The sequence below is a fragment of the Chrysochloris asiatica genome, unplaced genomic scaffold (genome assembly GCF_000296735.1).
Source record: "Chrysochloris asiatica unplaced genomic scaffold, ChrAsi1.0 scaffold00348, whole genome shotgun sequence".
NCBI lineage: Eukaryota > Metazoa > Chordata > Mammalia > Afrosoricida > Chrysochloridae > Chrysochloris > Chrysochloris asiatica.
The window spans coordinates 2155187-2172778 of NW_006408866.1; the positions used below are offsets into that span (position 1 = coordinate 2155187).

General features: G+C 41.9%; 1 protein-coding gene across 1 annotated transcript in view; it reads right to left on the reverse strand.

The window, feature by feature from the left end:
* DNAH3 (dynein, axonemal, heavy chain 3) overlaps window positions 1-17592 on the reverse strand; it is a 230804-nt gene that overhangs the window by 135508 nt on the left and 77704 nt on the right. The window contains exons 21-26 of the mRNA XM_006875979.1: window positions 16272-16386; window positions 10057-10173; window positions 9038-9217; window positions 6617-6753; window positions 2885-3086; window positions 1521-1613 (exon numbers count right to left, since the gene is read on the reverse strand). Coding sequence (XP_006876041.1) covers window positions 1521-1613; window positions 2885-3086; window positions 6617-6753; window positions 9038-9217; window positions 10057-10173; window positions 16272-16386 — 844 coding nt within the window. The remainder of the gene's footprint in view (window positions 1-1520; window positions 1614-2884; window positions 3087-6616; window positions 6754-9037; window positions 9218-10056; window positions 10174-16271; window positions 16387-17592) is intronic.

A 17592-nucleotide genomic window follows, 5' to 3' on the forward strand; every position in this document is an offset into this window, starting at 1 on the left:
GCCCATAGTGACTTTTTATAGGGTTTCCAAGGAGCTTGAACTGCTGACCTTATAGTTTATTAGTATAAATGCTATGCTATTAACTGAAATGATTTCATCCATGTAGCTGTTTTTCTTTATTTGACTTTCTGATTTAGACTTTATCATAGAAAAGACGACTGTCCTTTCATATACAGTGTGAATAATATTACTGAGAGGGACTGGTCCTCAATATGCTAGTGTGAAGGTGTTAACTGAGTTTTCTTCCGTTTTGTGGAAGGAGGCCTGGGAATGGGGTTGGGGACCTGAAAGGCACGTAAAGTAGAGGAGACAGCACTAAAGACATATAGAGCACCAACTGACATTACCCTTGCTGGGTGCTGTAGGGATCAGCACTGGACTCTGAACAACAAGGTTGGCAGTTCAAACCCACCAGCTCCTCAGAAACCCTATACAGGGTCTCTATGAGTTGGAATGGATGTGACGGCACCTAACACCACCAGGGTGGGGTGAAAGGACTAATGTGATAGATGATTTTCTTATTAGTTACTGCCCATGATAGTTACGGTTTTGTGTCAACCTGAGTGTGCCAGGATTCTCAATGGTTAGCAGTTAAGATGTTAGGTCTAATATAATGGGATCACCTCCGTCAGCACTCAATCCATTGAAAGGAAGATTCCTGGTGTGTATGTGTGTGTGTGGTCTGCAACACCTTTTATGGTACAAGAGATAAGAGGATGCAGAAGTAAGCAAAGAAGGAGGGACCAACTACCACCAAGAAAGAAGGGCTGGGACTTGAGCACGTCCTGTGGACCTGGGGTCCTTGCTCTGGGAAGTTCCACGATCCAGAGGAAGATTGAGGCCAAGATTCATGGAGAAGTCCAAGGAATGCTGGACCTACAGATGCTGCAAGGAGATGACAAAAAAACACAAGCTTTCCCCTGGAGCTGACACTCTGAACTTGAAAGAATAAATTTCAGTTTGTTGGAGACAACCACTTGTGGTCTTTCTTAACCTCCCTTAACTTTGGGTTGCTCAATGAATCACACCATTCAAGGCATGAGCGATGGAAATGAGAAGTTTAGAGGAAGAATGCTTCACTGGATCACCAGTCACCATCAAGTCAAGTCCAACTCATGGTGCTCACGTGTGTCCGATTGGAACTGTCCTCCAGAGGGTTTGCGAGGGCTGATTTTTCAGTAGCTCACTAGGCCTTTGTTTGTGAGGCATCTCTGGATGAAACGGAATCTCCAACCTTTTAATTAGTAGCCAAGTACCACCCTGTGATTGTTGTTCAAGGAAAGGGTCTCTAATCAGGCCTTACGCCATCAGTTCCATCCCAGGGAAACACAATCGTGTTACCAGCTGCTTCTAACTGCAAACATCTCACCAGTAATATGTTCATCCCTCCAAGATGGGAAAGAAACTAGAGGCACAGGGTGTCAGACGATGGGGCCATTAGCATTGACTTCTTTAACCTTCTTCCCAAATTCACATTACTGCAGCAGCAGCTTGGCATGTGGACCTTGATTCATACTTACCTTGGCATATGCTTCAATCCCAAGTTTAATGACTTCTAGCATACTGGCAAGCATCATTTGCTCCACTTGCTGGAGCCATTTCTCGACCATACCCTATGGGACAAGACATACAGAGAGGCAGCAAGAGTTAGTCCAGGCCTGGAGGGAGGGACCATGGGCAGAGTCCAATTTTCTATCATGGCAGTGATGGGGGAAGCCAAAGATATGGTTCTCTTCATCAATTTTCTTTCCTTATTTGCTTTGACATTATTTACTATATTGGAGGAAGTGCATACCTCTTCAAGAGGCAACAGAGGATTTTTCACATGTGTTGCATTCATGGTTTGAAACAGACCATTTCTTGGGAGTCAAATAAAGCCACTTATATTTCAATGAACAAAATAAATTCCTCATTTATAATGGGAAGTGCTAAGGCATGGATTTTTCCAGTGGTTCCTGAACTTTACTGTGCACTGGAATCATCTGGAGATCTTTAGAACATACGGATGCCTGGTTCCCACCCCCAGACATTCTGATTTAATTGGTATATGGAATACAACTGGGATATCAGGATTTCTTTTTAAGCTCTACAGTTAATTCAAATGTACATCAAATGGTTCCATTTTAGAAGTATAGCTAGCTGTAGCTGGGACTTCAGGTACCAGCTGGTGTCTGGTTTGGTGACGTAACTCTTGGTTGCTACAGCTTTTGTGTGTGGGTGGCAAAAATGGTCAATGAAGTGACCAAGGCAAAGAGTGGTTAGCTATTCCCACTCCAGGGCACCGTCTAGTTCAGCAGGACTTGACGTCATTAACATTTTCATCATCATGTAAGGACAAGTATGTGAAAGCCTGCATTACATGGCATCATAACACCATACCCATCTGAGCCCAACTGAACTCTGAGCTGAATAAAATGGTGGTTGTTTTAAGCTTCTGAGAACCCTGGTGATGAATGGTTAAATATTCAGTTGTTACTTGAAAGGTCAGTGGGCTAACCCAACAGCTGTTTCAAAAAACTACAAAGATTCCATGATGCTTGGAAATGAGTACCCCAGGAGGCTGAATCACCCCATAGCTGGGCTCTGCTCATAGAGATCTAAATGTAAGTTGTTTGTACCAATTCCTATTGGCTGAAATCCCTTCCACAAATCTTGTTATGTCACTTGGATTGCAGTAAAACCCCCATTTTCAAGATGGGTAATCTGAGGCTCAGAAGGATTGAGTAACTTTCCAAAGTCACCCAGTTGCTAATTGTGGAACTGGGATTTATAACCAGGCAGTATGGAGCTGGAGTCCAAATGCTTAGCCAATACTCTTGCTTCTTACTGTTTTGTTCGGGTAAAGAACCAAAAAGAAAGAGAAAGAAAAGGATGGGGTTGTTACTTTGGCTCTGGCTGGGTAGATTTTCTGTTTGAATGGAACAGTTTCTTTTTCTGAGCTGATCATGCCCTCGATTTCCAAGTTTTCCGTAAACTCCAGCTTGGCAATTCCCTCGAAGCACTTCTTCAAGTGCGGCTGGACTCGCAGGGGATCCTTTGTCTCTGATAAAATCTCTAGCAGCTCATCGTTCGACAGGAAGAAGAACCTAGTTCAAAGCAACAGGAACGTTTTCTGTAAATTTCTAATTCCAACAAGGTGAAACTCCCCCACAGGTAGACCACCCTCAGGTGAATGCCAGACATGCCCTAGAGTCTTCGCAAAGGCCCACACTGCCATTTTCCATTCAGAAGGTGGAGATGGGGTTGACTCAGAGTATAAGAGAAAGTTTGAAAGCTCATATGTATGAGTTTACTATGGTTTGGGGAGATGGTGTTACCAGTTGAAAGAAGCCTCCATAGAGTTGTGGTTCTCAACCAGGGCTTCACATTAAAATCACCTGGGGAGTTTAGAAAAATACCAATGTCCAGGGATTCTAATATAATTGATTAGGGATTAGGTCTGGGGGTTTATATTTTTTCAATTCCCAGGTTATTCTAACATGTATTCAGTGTTGAGAACCAGTGAGTAGGGGAAGGAGGAAGAGAGGACCCTCTTTGACCTTCATTGTCTCCGGTTAGTCCAGAAAATGTTACAGGTTAGAAACATGAAGTGCACATTAATAAGGAATCTATTTACATGCAGAAACTTTTACCAGTTTTTAAATTAGAGAATAAAAAGAAAACGTCATTCTCTTGTTCATACTCTAAAGTAATTAGTACATTTCAGAAAATGGTCAGGGGACAAACCTGTACTGTGACCATGGTTGTAAGTTCCATAACAGAAGGGCCCTATTAGTATGCCCTTACTGTATATGGTGGATTATGAAAAGAGCCACACTGCTTTGCAGCTTCTCTCACAAAGAAGCGAAGTCTCTTTTATGTCTCTTAAACTTGGGCTGACTCTGTGTCTTGCTTTGGTCAACAGACTGGCCAGTATGAGTTAAGGCAAGTTCTGAGCCTAGACATCAAGAAGTCTCAAAGGTTCTACTCTTGGGAACCCTGTGGCCACAACCATGTGAATAAAGTCAAGCTAACCGGGAGGATGAAAGTCATGTGGCCGGTCAACAGTCAGCCAATCACCAGACAAGTGATTGAAGAAGTCATTGCCATCAGTTACCTGTAGTCTCATGAGTAAGTCCCACTGAGACCTGAAGAACCAGTCATCTGAGCCCACCCCAGTTCTGAACTCAATAATATGGTGGTTGTTTGAAGCTTCTGAGAGTCCCAGTGCTCTGTGGTTAAATGCTCAGTTGCTACGTGAAAGATCAGTGGGCTAACCCAACATCTGCTTCCAAATACAAAGCTGTAGCACTCGGCTCCTGTAAATCCTATGGGGCAGCTCTACTCTGACTTATCAGGTTGCTATGAGTAGGAACAGACTCTGTGGGTCTGCATTTGGGCCTTTTGAGCTTCTAAGTTTGGGGACAGTTTGTTATATAACAGGAACTCTGGTGGCTCCGTGGTTAAGCACTTGGTCACTAACCAAAACGTCAGTGGTTTCAACCCACCAACTACTTCATGGGTGAAAAGACCTGGTGATTTGCTTCCATCAAGACTAGCTCTGGGAACCCTAGGGGACAGTTGTACTCTGGCTCTAAGAGGGAATTGACTCAATGGCAGTGGATTTGGGCTTTAGTTACATAACAGCCAACGAATACCCTGTGTTTGTGAAACATGTAGGAGAAGCCCAAAAATAGCAGGTTGGCTGAGTGACTAATATCTAATGGAGAGGTTACTTTCTCTTGCCCATGAGTGGAATTCAAACCAGTGGCTTCTATGGATTTTTACTGTCTCTGTCTTCAGATTATAGGAGAATGAATAAGGTCAAATGTCCATCAGGATAATAATTAATTTTGTATAATTTAAAATTCAAAGCATTCTTTGTATCATTCTAAATTCAAAACATTACTTAGCTCTCTAAAATTTAAAGATGGAGGCCTGGTGGGGCGCTGTAGGATAAGCACTGGCCTGCAAGGTTGGTTTGAACCACAAAGGTTGGTGGTTCAAACTCACTAGTCCCTCCTTGGAAACCCTGTCCCAGGTCACTATGAGTCAGAACTAATTGGACGTCACTTAACAACAACATTTTAAAGATGAAATTAATTTAAAATAAGTGATTATCTGTAACATTGACAGTGAAATAGTGATATATTCTTATTTAAGGAGATCTGGTAGCACAGTGGTTACGAATTGGGCTGCGAACTGGAAGGTCAGCAGTTCGAAACTACCAGCTGTTCTACGGGAGAAAGATGAGGCTTTCTGCACCCGTAAAGATTTACAGCCTCGGAAACCCTGTTCAAGGTTGCTATGGATCAGAACCAACTTGACGGCACTTAAAAACAACAACATACATGTGTATATATGTTTTAACAAACAAACAAACTTTGGAGGGTTCTAGAATTAAACTCTAAAACCAAACTCACTGCCAACAAGTTGATTCCTACTCACAGCAACCTTACAGAGGGTTTCTAAGACTGTAAATCTTTTCAGGGGCAGACAGTCTAATCTTTCTCCCAGGGAGCTGCTTGTGGGTTTGAACTACTAGTCTTTAGATTAGCAGCCCAGTACTTAATTCAATAGCCCTCTAAAACCACTTTGACTTTTGCTTAGCAGAACACTGGCTCTCAGGGAAAGATAATCATATATTTATAAACATACCTACCAGTTTGAGGACTAAGGTACATCTGACTCAAGCCATGGTATTTCAATAACCTCATATACATGTGAAAGTTGGACAGTGAATAAGGAAGACCATGGAAGAATTGATGCATTTGAGTTACAGTGTTGGAGAAGAATATTGAAAGTACCATGGACTGCCAAAAGAACAAACACATCTGTGTTGGAAGAAATAGAACCAGATGCTCCTTAGAAGCCAAAATGTCTCTAATACTTTGGACAAACCAGGGGGGACCAGTTACTGGAGAAGGCATCATATTTGGTAAAGTGAAGGATCGCAGAAAAAGAGGAAGACCCCCAATGAGATAGATTAGCACAGTGGCAGCTACAAATGGCTTAAGCTTAGCAATGATCGTGAAGTTGGTACAAGACCGGGCAGTGTTTCATTCTTTTGTGCATCGGGTTGCTCTGAGTCAGTGCCGACTCAAAGTCACCTAACAACAACAACAACAATAACCAGAATCTAGACAATTCTGTGGCAAACAAATTTAACCGACATTTCTTAAACACACAATCTAGGTGTTATATGCTTTACAAGCATTATTTCATTTGATCTGCACAGTAACTATGTGATGCAGGGGTCATTATTATAGTCTTATTTTACAGTGGAAGGTCTGAGGCTCAGATCGTGGAAGAGCCAGAACCTGACGCATGTCTGTTTAACTCCAAAGACTAGGCTCTTCATCATGACTACTAAACCCTCTTTACTGGGGAAATGGACATGGCTGGTTGGCTAAAGTGTAGATTTGGTCCCCACTGGTGTCAACTTCACTGCAAACACTGACTGTGAACACATGTCTCAGCCTTGATAGCTGTCTCCTGAGAGAATAAAGAACCAGGAGAGACTCGGGAGATAGCTTAGTAGAAATATGAAAAATGCAATTCTATCTATCTATCTATCTATCTATCTATCTATCTAGGTTAAGAGGGCAACTTCAAACAAAAGAAATATAGTGTATACCTGGGGAAAAAAAGTCTCTTCTTCTCCAAGTAATCATTCAGCCCCCTCTGGATGTCATCCAACAGAAGGTTAGCTTCTTGAAGCTTCTCATTCATCCGGGGCTGGTCTGCTGCCATCAGAACCCTGGCATCTTTCACCTAAGTCCAATCAAGACAGGTGAAATCACCATGGGTTTCGCCTCTGACATCAGTATCAGTATCCCAGGTTCTGAGATAAATCACTGTAAAGAGTGTGTAAACAGTTCATCAACTCATGACCCTCTCTGTTCAGTTAACTGTCTTCTCAACACACAGGGAAGAATTCGTGGCATTCATATAACATGACACTTTTTCTCTGACCATGGTTGATGAGGCCAGGGTCAGAACTTGAAACAAACAGAATCAGTTATATATTAACGTTGGGAATTTGGGATCCAGATGCGGACATTCTAAACGAGTCTGGGCTATATACCGTTGGATGAAGGGAGTTTGGGGCTGAGTGAGAGTCGTCTTTTCCCATGTGACCAAGTGGCAGAGCAGAGATTAAAGCAGACATGGAAAAAGGAGCAAGGATTAGAGGCATGGAAAGAGCCTGGTATGTTTCTGGGTTCTAGATCCATCGTTGGTGAGGCATGGCTGCATTTTTTGCTCTGGGGTTCCATTCACTAAATTTTTTGTTGAGTGACTTTGAGTGGTTTTATATTACTTTCTATTCACTAGTATAGAGTTGGCCGGGACAGTGCCTTTTGAGAATTGGTTCGACTGGCTGGGAAAATATCAATTCCTACTTAGTACACTCCTTTAGAAGGAGCTCTGGTAGCGTAGTGGTTATGAGTCAGACTGCGAATCTCACAGCCAGCAATTCAAAAATACCAGCCATTCTGTGGGAGAAAGATGAGGCTTTCTGCTCCTGTAAAGATTTATAGCCTCGGAAACCCTCCATAGGGTCACTATGAGTCAGAACCGACTCCACGGCACATAACTACCACCACCACCATACTCCTTTAAACAAGCAGGACAGACACGTTCCCTTGAGGCAAATTCTTCATCAGTATGCACCAATTTGAGCACACTTTACTTAAACAAAAGGAAGAAAGATACGAACTTCTCAATAAATACCACTGTCTGGCTTAGACATATGTCTGTATACACTGTCTGTCATCCTTCAAGACTTGGTTCCAGTGCCACCCCATTTGGAGACCTTCCTTGATGCTCCCAGGCAACTAAATCACTCTTCTGGATTCTAAAAACTGTTTGTGATAAATTCTATTACAGCTCTTACTTATTTGTGTCTGTCTCTCTGACAAGACAGTGAATTCTATGAAGACAAGTAATATTTTCAGTTTTAAATATTTTCTGACTCCTACATAAAGGAGTCCTGGTGTGGTGCTGTAGGATACGCACTAGACTACAAGGTCAGTTTGAACCACAGGGTTGGTGGTTCAAACTCACCAACCACTCTTTGGAAACTCTCTATATAGGGTCGCGATGAGTCAGAATCGATTTGATGGCACTTAACAAAACAACAACATGAGTCAGTACCAACTCAACAGCACTTAACAACAATAAAACAACAATCAAAGCTTGGACTCCTGGTGTTTAGCTGTAGGATAAGCACTGGACTGCTAACCTCAAGGTTGGTCTTTCAAACCCACCAGCTGTTCCTCAGAAACCCTACGCAGGGTCACTATGAGTTGGAACTGACTTGACGGCATATAACAACAACAAACAGAAAAAGCTTGGGTCATCCTGCTATTGCTGGTAAGTGCCGTTGACTCTGTTCTGACCCATAGCGACCCTTATAGTTTCCAAGGAGTAGCTGGTGAGCTTGAACACTGACCTTGCAGTTCAAATCGCCTTTACAGTCCAGCACATTAACCCGCAGGTCACACCAGGACTCCTAGTCATTCTGTTGTTGTTGCTAAGTGTTGTGAGTCGGTTCCGACTCATAGCGACCCTGCACAGGGTTTTCAAGGTTGTAAATCTTTACAGGAGCAGAAAGCCTCATCTTTCTCCCATGGAACCGCTGGTAGTTTCGAACTTCTGACCTTGCAGTTCACAGCCCAATTCGTAACCACTACCAGAACTCCTACTGAATAAACATTTGTTGAATGTGAGTAACTATTTGGCTTCTATAAGGATCTCCAGTCTATAAAGGCACTATTGCATTACTCCATAACAAATCTTTCTACCTCATTAGAAATGATTACTAAATAATACGAACCATTAATAGTTACTTCTAGGGAGGAGGGATTTCTTCAGTTTTTAATAGCTTCAATTTTTAATAGCAATGATAACTTTTGAAATTAGAAAAAGAGAAAAATATCAAATTGGCAAATATATCCAGTTTATATCAAAGTTTCAAGCTGCAAAGTACAATGAGGAACATCTGTTTGGTGATCCCCATTTTCTCTGGTGAGCTTTGCTAGGGATAAGAACTCACCGCTTGGGACATGATGGACTTCCAGTAACTATCAACGATGGCGAATTTCCTGCCCTCTTCTGGCATCTGGGCTATGATGTCCTCTGAACTGAAGATAGGTTCTAGATACAGCCAGGTGGCTTGGCACTTCAACCAGGCATCCAAAATGTCTTGCACACGCACTAACTTTTCTTCCCATTTCTGTGAATATAGCATTTCATATCTCAGTCAATAACTTGCCACTTTGCACTGCAGGCCCATGGACTGAGCAAATGGATGGATGGGCTCATTTGCTTATTCACCCATGTGACAAACACTGATTGAGGGCCGTCTATATTTTTGGTCATTACTGTAGGCACTGTAGATACAGCAATGAATAAAACAAGCAAGAGTCCTTGTTTCCATAGAATTTACTTTCTAGTGGAACAATAATAATAGTAGTTATAAACACTGTGTTCCAGGGTCCCGTTCTGAGTGTTTTATAGATGTGAAACCAATTTAATCTTCATGACAACCTTACGAGGTAGGTATTATTACAAACCTTACTTCATGTATGCAGAAACTAACATGCAACATTTCAGATGCCTTGCCTATGGTTACACACCAATTATGTGTCAGAACCAGACTCTGAACCCAGTAAGTCTGCCTCTGAGTTTGCACTCTAAGTTTATACAGTTGCTCACACACAGTAATTCAAGCGGCCAGAATCTCTCCTTTCATGCAGTTTACATTTGGGATTACCATAGCTCACAAGAGGCTAATATAATTTCAAATGTATTTTTCATTTGGTTCATTGATGCATCTCATCTTCTCTTTGGGCAGACTGTTGCAAAGGCTTACAGGCCATCACTTAGTTGGAGGGTTCTTGCTTTTAGTCTTGTGCTAACATTTTTTTTTTTTTTCCAATCAGAAAGTGAATTTTCTTGTTAATTGAACTTTAAAAGCTTCAATCTCCTCTAAGAAATCTAGGATTAATGTCGGTTTGTTGTTGTTAAGTGCTAATGGGAGGTCACAAAATACTCAATCTTATTTCCTCTTACCCGGCATTCTGTTTCTATTGGTTTGATGAATGGCGAGCCGCACATGGTCTGAATCTTTATCACGTGATCGTCTAGTAGCAGTTGGATGTCATCAACTGCACACAAGATGTTTGTATCCTGCAAACAAAGATGGCCAGTCCCATGAGAATCATGATATTGATGGCAAAGGTCTCACAGCTCAGACCTCTACCCCAGTGAGACAGGAATTTGTCTTACAGGAGATGGAATTGGTTTTCTTCCTTGAGATGTTCTTAAAGATACTTATTTTCCACTTCCTTTGCAGGAATCCAGTATGGAATAAGCTCAGATACCGTCGGGATGCGGGTACTGCCCCTCTGCCTGCTTGCTTCCTAGCTTTAACTCAGCTGATAACCCCTGACTGGTGAGGCCTAGGTCTCTGGTTCCCAAACTGTGTGCCAAGGTCCCTCAGGGCACTGAAGTAAATGCATAGTAAATCACTGTGACTACATAAAAATAAAATTAAAATGCTATTTTAAATTTCAATTGATGTGGTGGTGGTGTTATTTCCAGACAGCTGCTAAATTGGTAGGACATGAATACTTTAAGCTGTTTGAACCTAATTCATAAATGAAGCTGTTGTTGTTGTTGTTAAGTGCCGTTGAGTCGGTTCCGACCCATAGCGACCCTGTACAGGGTTTCCGAGGGTGTAAATCTTTACAGGAGTAGAAAGCCTCATCTTTCTCCCGCAGAGTGGCTGGCATTTTCGAACCGCTGACCTTAAGGTTCGCAACCTGATTCGTAACCACTACGCTACCAGAGCTCCTTGGTAATGAAGCTGTTAGGTAGTTCTTTTGGCCTAGGGGCACCATGAAAAAAGTACTTAGACACAAAAGGTATCAAGAAGTGAGAAAGTTTGATAATCTCCGCCTTATATATTTACTGTGATGCAGTGGTGAAGCACTTGGCTGCTAACCAAAAGGTCAGAGGTTCAAACCCACCTCTGCTTACAACCCTCCCATTAGCTCAGCAGGAAATAAGAACCAGTGACCTGCTCCAATAAAGACAACAGCCTAAGAAGCCCAATGGGGCAGTCCAACTCTGTTCTATAGGGCCATATGCGTCAGAATTGACTCAGTGGCACACAACAACTGCTATGCTTTGAAGGTTAGCTCCTGTGGATAGAGCATTCCCCTCCTGGGCCCAAGAGGTAAGCAGTACCTTCACGCCTAAGGTTGGTGGGTAAGATGGGCCTAGGACATATTCTCTCATTAACGTTTTACCTGTAGCTTTGCATTGGGAGGCTTAGCAAATTGTTAATAAAGCAGTATCTTGATTCCAATTTTGCTTTTGATCCTTGTCAGTAGCTACCCCAATTTGAAACTCTTAGGATCAGACAGTTGTAAATGAGCTGTTTCCGGGTCCTCAAGCTTAACTCCTTATCTCAGCCCAACAGCCTCCAGCAGTCTCTAAACCAATCAGACTGTGGAACACCAAGCTTAAGGTAGATGAAACGTGGGCTTTGGGAAAGGCCTACTAACTCGCCCATGTGCTCTCCACTTACCGCCCTCATGTTCACTCATGCATAGCTTTTATCCAAGTGAAGTCGAGAAGTGCTGATTATTGAAACTGGAACAAGGAAGCAGTCACAAAATGATAACATGCAGCCAAGGAGGTAGGGGCAGAGGTGTTGGAGTCTTTAGGGTTTTGGTTCTTAACCCAGGATGCACATGAAATAAACCAGAGGTATAAAATACAAATATTCAGAAACTCTAGGGTGGAGGGACCAGGAACAGTTATCCAAAATTTCTTTAAAAGCTTCCTAGAAATGCTGATGTACAGCCAGAGTTGATAAGCATTGCTTCCAGAACTGATGGTCTGTAATATATCAATTCCAGCCTGTTGCCTTCATGGCTTGCAGCTCACCCAGAGCAGCAGAAGAAATACTTAGATTCACTGTACCAAAAAGAACTGGTCAATGTTCAGTCATTTCAAGAGGTACAGATGATTAAGAACGGATGGTGTATCAGAGGAAGAACTCATAGCTCACTGAAGTTTTAGGTGAGAAACAAGACTCTAGGAAATGACAGACTACAAATGGAAACGTTACAGGAAACTGATGCAGCACTGGAGGCACTCACTCATCTAAACCAAGAAATCTGGAAGATGGCCATCTGGCCAACGAACTGGAAGAGATCCATACTTGTGCCCAATATGTTCAATGAGTTCCACATTCCAAAAAAGGGTGATACAATGGAATATGGAAATCAAACAATATCATTAATATCACATGCAAGTAAAATTCTGCTAAAGACAATTCAAAAATGGTTGCAGCAGTACATTGACAGGGAGCTGCCAGAAATTCAAGTCAGATTCAGAAGGTGTGGAACTAGGCATGTATCACTGCTTATGTCAAACAGATCTTGGCTGAATGCAGAGAGTACCAGAAAGATGTTGACTTGTGCTTTATTGACTATGTAAAGGCATTTGACTGTGTGGATCATAACAAATTATGGAACCTGCACATAGGCCAAGAGGCAGTCATTCGAACAGAACAAGGGGATGTTGAATGGTTTAAAAACAGGAAGGTGTGTGTCAGGCTTGTATTCTTTCACCATACCTATTCAGTCTGTAGGCTGAGCAAATAATCAGAAAAGCTGGGTAATATGAAGAAGAACGTGGCATCAGAATTGGAGGATGAATCATTAACACCTACAATATGCAGATGATACAACCTTCTTGCTGGAAGTGAAGAGGGCTTGAAATACTTACTGCTTAATATAAAAGACTACAGCCTTCAGTATGGATTGCACCTGAATGTAAAGAAAACAAAAATCCACACAAATGGACCAATAAATAATATCATGATAGATGGAGAAAAGATTGAAGTTGTCAAAGAATTCATTGTGCTTAGATGCACAATTAATGTTCTTGAACGGAGCAGTCAAGAAATCAAGCAACCTGTTGCATTAGCCAAAGTCCTGGTGTGGCGCTGTGTGTAAAGCACCGGACTGCAAGGTTGGTTTGAACCACAAGGTCAGCAGTACAAACTCATCAACCACTCCTTGAAAATCCTATACAGGGTTGCTATGAGTCAGAACCGACTCAAAGGCACTTAACAACAATAACAACAATTGCATTAGCCAAATCTGTTACACAAGAGCTCTTTAAAGTGTTAAAGAGCAAAGAGATTAGTTTGAGGACTAAGGCACACCTGTCTCAAGCCATGGTCTTTTCAATCGCCTCATATGTAAGATCTATCTGGAAGTACAATGCTGACTGTGATAGGATAATTCCATATGTCTACTAAACAGACCAGTTTATACCACTATTTTAAAAATTTACTCACCAATCACTAAAGCCAGTGATGATAAAGAATTCTACCAATTTCTTCATTCTAAACTGATCAAGTATGCAATCAAGATGCTTCAGTAATTACAGCAAGCATGCAATCAAGATGCATCAGTGATTGAAGAGTGAACGTTGGAAACAAAGAACAAGGATCAGCAGTTGGAAAATAAAGTTTTGGTGATGGAAACTATGCTGGAGTTCACATTATAAAATTTTGCAACATCAATGACTTTACATTCACTACAAATACTTTTTCCCCAACTTAAAAAGTAACTATACATGTGGACCTCAGCAGATGGAATGCACAGGAATCAAACTGACTACATCTATGGGGAGAGATGAAAGAGAAGCTCAGTATCATCAACCAAAACAAGACCAGGGGCCAACTAAGGAACAGACTATTAATTGCTCATATGCAAGTTCAGGATGAAGTGGAAGAAAAATAAATAAAACAAGTACACTAGAGCCAAAATACAACCTTGAATATATCCCACCTAAACTTAGAAATAATCTCTAGAACAGATTTGATGCATTAGACACTAATGACTGAAAACCGGAAGAGTTGGGGGATGATGACACCCAAAACACCGTACATGTATAAAAAACAAAAGGTCATTAAGAAAACAGGGAAGAAATAAATGACCAAATGGATGTCATAAAAGACTCTTAAACTTGTTCTTGAGTATAGAGGAGCTAAAGAACTTGAAGAAATGAGGATGTAAAAGGACAGAACATTTCAAAGGTCAACTTGAGAAGACAAAAAGAAAATAATATAATAGAATGTGCAAAGACTTGGAGTTAAAAAACCAAAGGGAAGAACAAGTTCAGCATTTCTAAAGCTGAAAGAACTGTAACAACAACAAAAAAATACAAGCCTCAAGTTGTAATATTGAATTCTATGGGCAAACTATTGAAGGATGCAGAAAGCATCAGAAGAAGATGGAAGGAATACAAAGAGTCTCTGTACCAAAAAGAATTGGTTGATGTTCAACCATTTCAAGAGGTAGCATATAATTGAGAACTATGGTATTAAAGAAAAAAGTCCAGGCTGTAGTGAAGGCACTGGCAAAAAAACAAGGCTGTAGGAATATACGTAATACAAGTTGATATGCCTCAACAAACTGAGACAGACAGTGCTGGAAATGTCATTTAATGAAATTTGGAAGACAGCTACCTGGCCAACCAATTGGAAGAGAGCCATATTTGTGCACATTCTAAAGCGAGGTGACCCAACAGAATGTGGAAATCATCAAACAGTGGCATTAATATCATACACAAGTAAATTTTTGCTGAAGACAATTCAAAAGCAATTGCAGTAGTACATTAACAAAAATCAATGCAGAAGAATCAATGAATTTGAATTACGGTGTTGGAAAGGAATATTGGAAATACCATGGACTACCAAAAGAACAAACAAATCTATCAGAATGAGCTTTAGAAGCGAAGATGACAAGACTTTGTCTCTCATACTTTGGACATATTGTCAGGAGGGACCAGGTCCTGGAGAAGGACATCATGCTTGGAACAACAGAGGGTCAGCAAAAATGAGGAAGATCCCAATGAGCTATATTACAACAGGGGCAGCATCAATGAGCTCAAACCTACCAACTGTGTGTATGGCGCAGGGTCAGGCAGTGTTTCATGCTGCTGTGCATAGGGCAGCTATGAATCACAACTGATTTGGAGGCACTCAACAACAACAATAACAGAGCAACAAACACCCTTTTGTTTCTTGCTCACAAGAGCAAGCTGGACCCCAGATATAGCTGAATAATACACCCTTCTGGTTTTTCACCTTCACATACCCTGCACAAACATTTCTCTGCAAATGCCAGTGAAAAGGATTAAGTCAACCATCCAATTACCACTGAGTCAATTCTGACTCAGGGCCACCTCATGGGTGCTGCAAACAGCACACTTGGCTGCTAACCAAAAAGTTGGAGGCTCAAGCCCACCCAGTAGTGCCCTGAAGAAAGGCCTGGTTATCCACTTCTAAAAAGTCAGTCATCAAACCCCCTACGGAGCCTAGTTCTACTCTGACACACATGGAGATGCCAAGAAGCCATTGTCCCTGATTCAATGCCAAGTCACAGCAACCCTACAGGACAAGACAGAACTGCCCTGTAGCGTTTTCAAGGCTGTAAATCTTTATAGAAGCCTACTGACACATCTTTCTCGTGCAGAATTAAGTCTAAACCTTTGAAATTCAAAGAGAGGTCTACAGACCACAGCTACATCACTTGTTAGAAATGCAAACGTCAGGCCCTACAAACACCTGCTGAATCAGAACCTACAGTTTAACAAGATCCCCCACGGATTGTTGCGTATATGATCGTTTGAGAAATGCTAGCCTAGGCCCTTGTCCATCTAGTTGTGCTTCGGTGGCACTGACTGGGAGATCCTTCCTGAGAAACACCCAGTGCCACTGAAGTGATGTAAACTCATAAAGACCTGATAAAACAGACTAGAACTGCCTCCGGACGCTCTCCAAGACTGTAAATCTTCACAGTAGCTGATAGCTTCCTCTTTCTCCTGTGAGGGGCTGGTGGGTTTGAACCACCAACTTTGAGGTTGGCAGCCTAGTACTTAATCCACAGCACCACCAGGAATCCTTGAACCCTTCTTATTGTTAAGTGCTGTTAAGTTGTTTCCAGTTCCAACTCTTGAACCCTCCTTGGGAGATGTTAATTCAGGAGGCCAGCTTGGTACTTCAGTGGGAAAAGTTTTCTGCTCTGGATCAAAAGGCCTTTCTGATGTGAAAAGGAGGGTAAGGGCAGACAGGAGGAAAGAATTTAGATGCTGAGGATTCGATTCCCATTGCTATTCTAAATGAAATCACCTCTGTAACAGAGCACATAAAAAACAGGGCTGCTTTCTTGGGGGCAGACAGTTGGATTCAGACTCACAGTGTCTCTGTATTTCACAAAATTGAACATCATGTTAACCCAGTCCAACTTCATTCTCTCCAAGTTTTTCTCCATAGAATGTTCTTTACTGGCGGCTGCACCAATGGGCTCCAGTCTACGGAGAAAATACAACAGCATCAGCAAGGAGAGGAGCAGAGAAAACAAGTCAAAGGAGGCGTTTCAGCTCAGATTTCAGGGCAACTCTAAAAGCCCTTTGCTGTGCCAGAATGTTTACTATTCCAATCTAAGGTTCGCCAGCCACCACCAAGCTGGGTTTGCAAGGTTTCCTCACCCTCAGCCTATTGACATGTTGGGCTGGGTAATTTTTTGTTATTGGAGGGGCTTGAGGTATTGAGAGGTGCCCATAGCAGACCTCATCTCTCAATACTTCAAGACCTTCCAATTCCTTATCCCCTTTTCCTCAAACCTCCATCCTCCAGCTCCAACAGACATGGTGGAAAGTCACCCCCAGCTGAGACCCACTGTTTTAAAGTCACTAAAACAAGACTTTTTCCCCAGTTTTGTTTACTCCTTACTTGTACAGCCCACCTTCTGGACTCGTATTCATTCATATCTTTAACATATGTTAACGTTCTTAATTTAATTTTTGGTACAAATATACACGGCAAAACCTGATTCCGTTCCAGTCTCTAGATGTAACCATCAGTGAGGCTAGTTACTGTCTTCACATTGTGTCAACATTTCCCTTGTTTCTACTCTAGCTGTTTCATTTCCAGTTACTTAATCTCCCTACCATGCCCCCGCCTCCTTCTCATCTATGTGTTACAGTCGCTACTGACCCTTACTTTTTAAATAAGAAATCCAATACTCAAGGGAGACAAGCTTTGGACTCAACTGTTACTTTGTTTCAAGGTGACTTCAGTGGGTAGTTTCAACTCAAGGCTTGAAGAGGAACTCAGGACCGTCATCTCAGTGTTCCTGCAGCCTCAACAGGTCCACTAAGCCTGGATTCTTTAAGAATTTGAAGTTCTGTTGCATATTTTCCTCTCTTCTTTTCAGATTAATCTAGTGTGTTCTTAACCAGAACACTCACTTGTTGTTGCTGTTGTTAGATGCCATCAAGTCAGTACCGACTCATAGTGACCTTATGCACAGCAGAATGAACCACTGCCCGATCCTGGGCCAACGTCACTACTGTTGCCACGCTTGAGTCCATCGATGCTGCCACTTGGCCAACATTCACTGGGTATATATAAATACCTGCGTATGTCAGGTCTCTTAGGTCCCTAGGATATAATTCCACCTAGGAGTGGGAATTTCTGTGTCATCTGGAAGCTCTGCTTTGAGTTTTTTAAGGAAC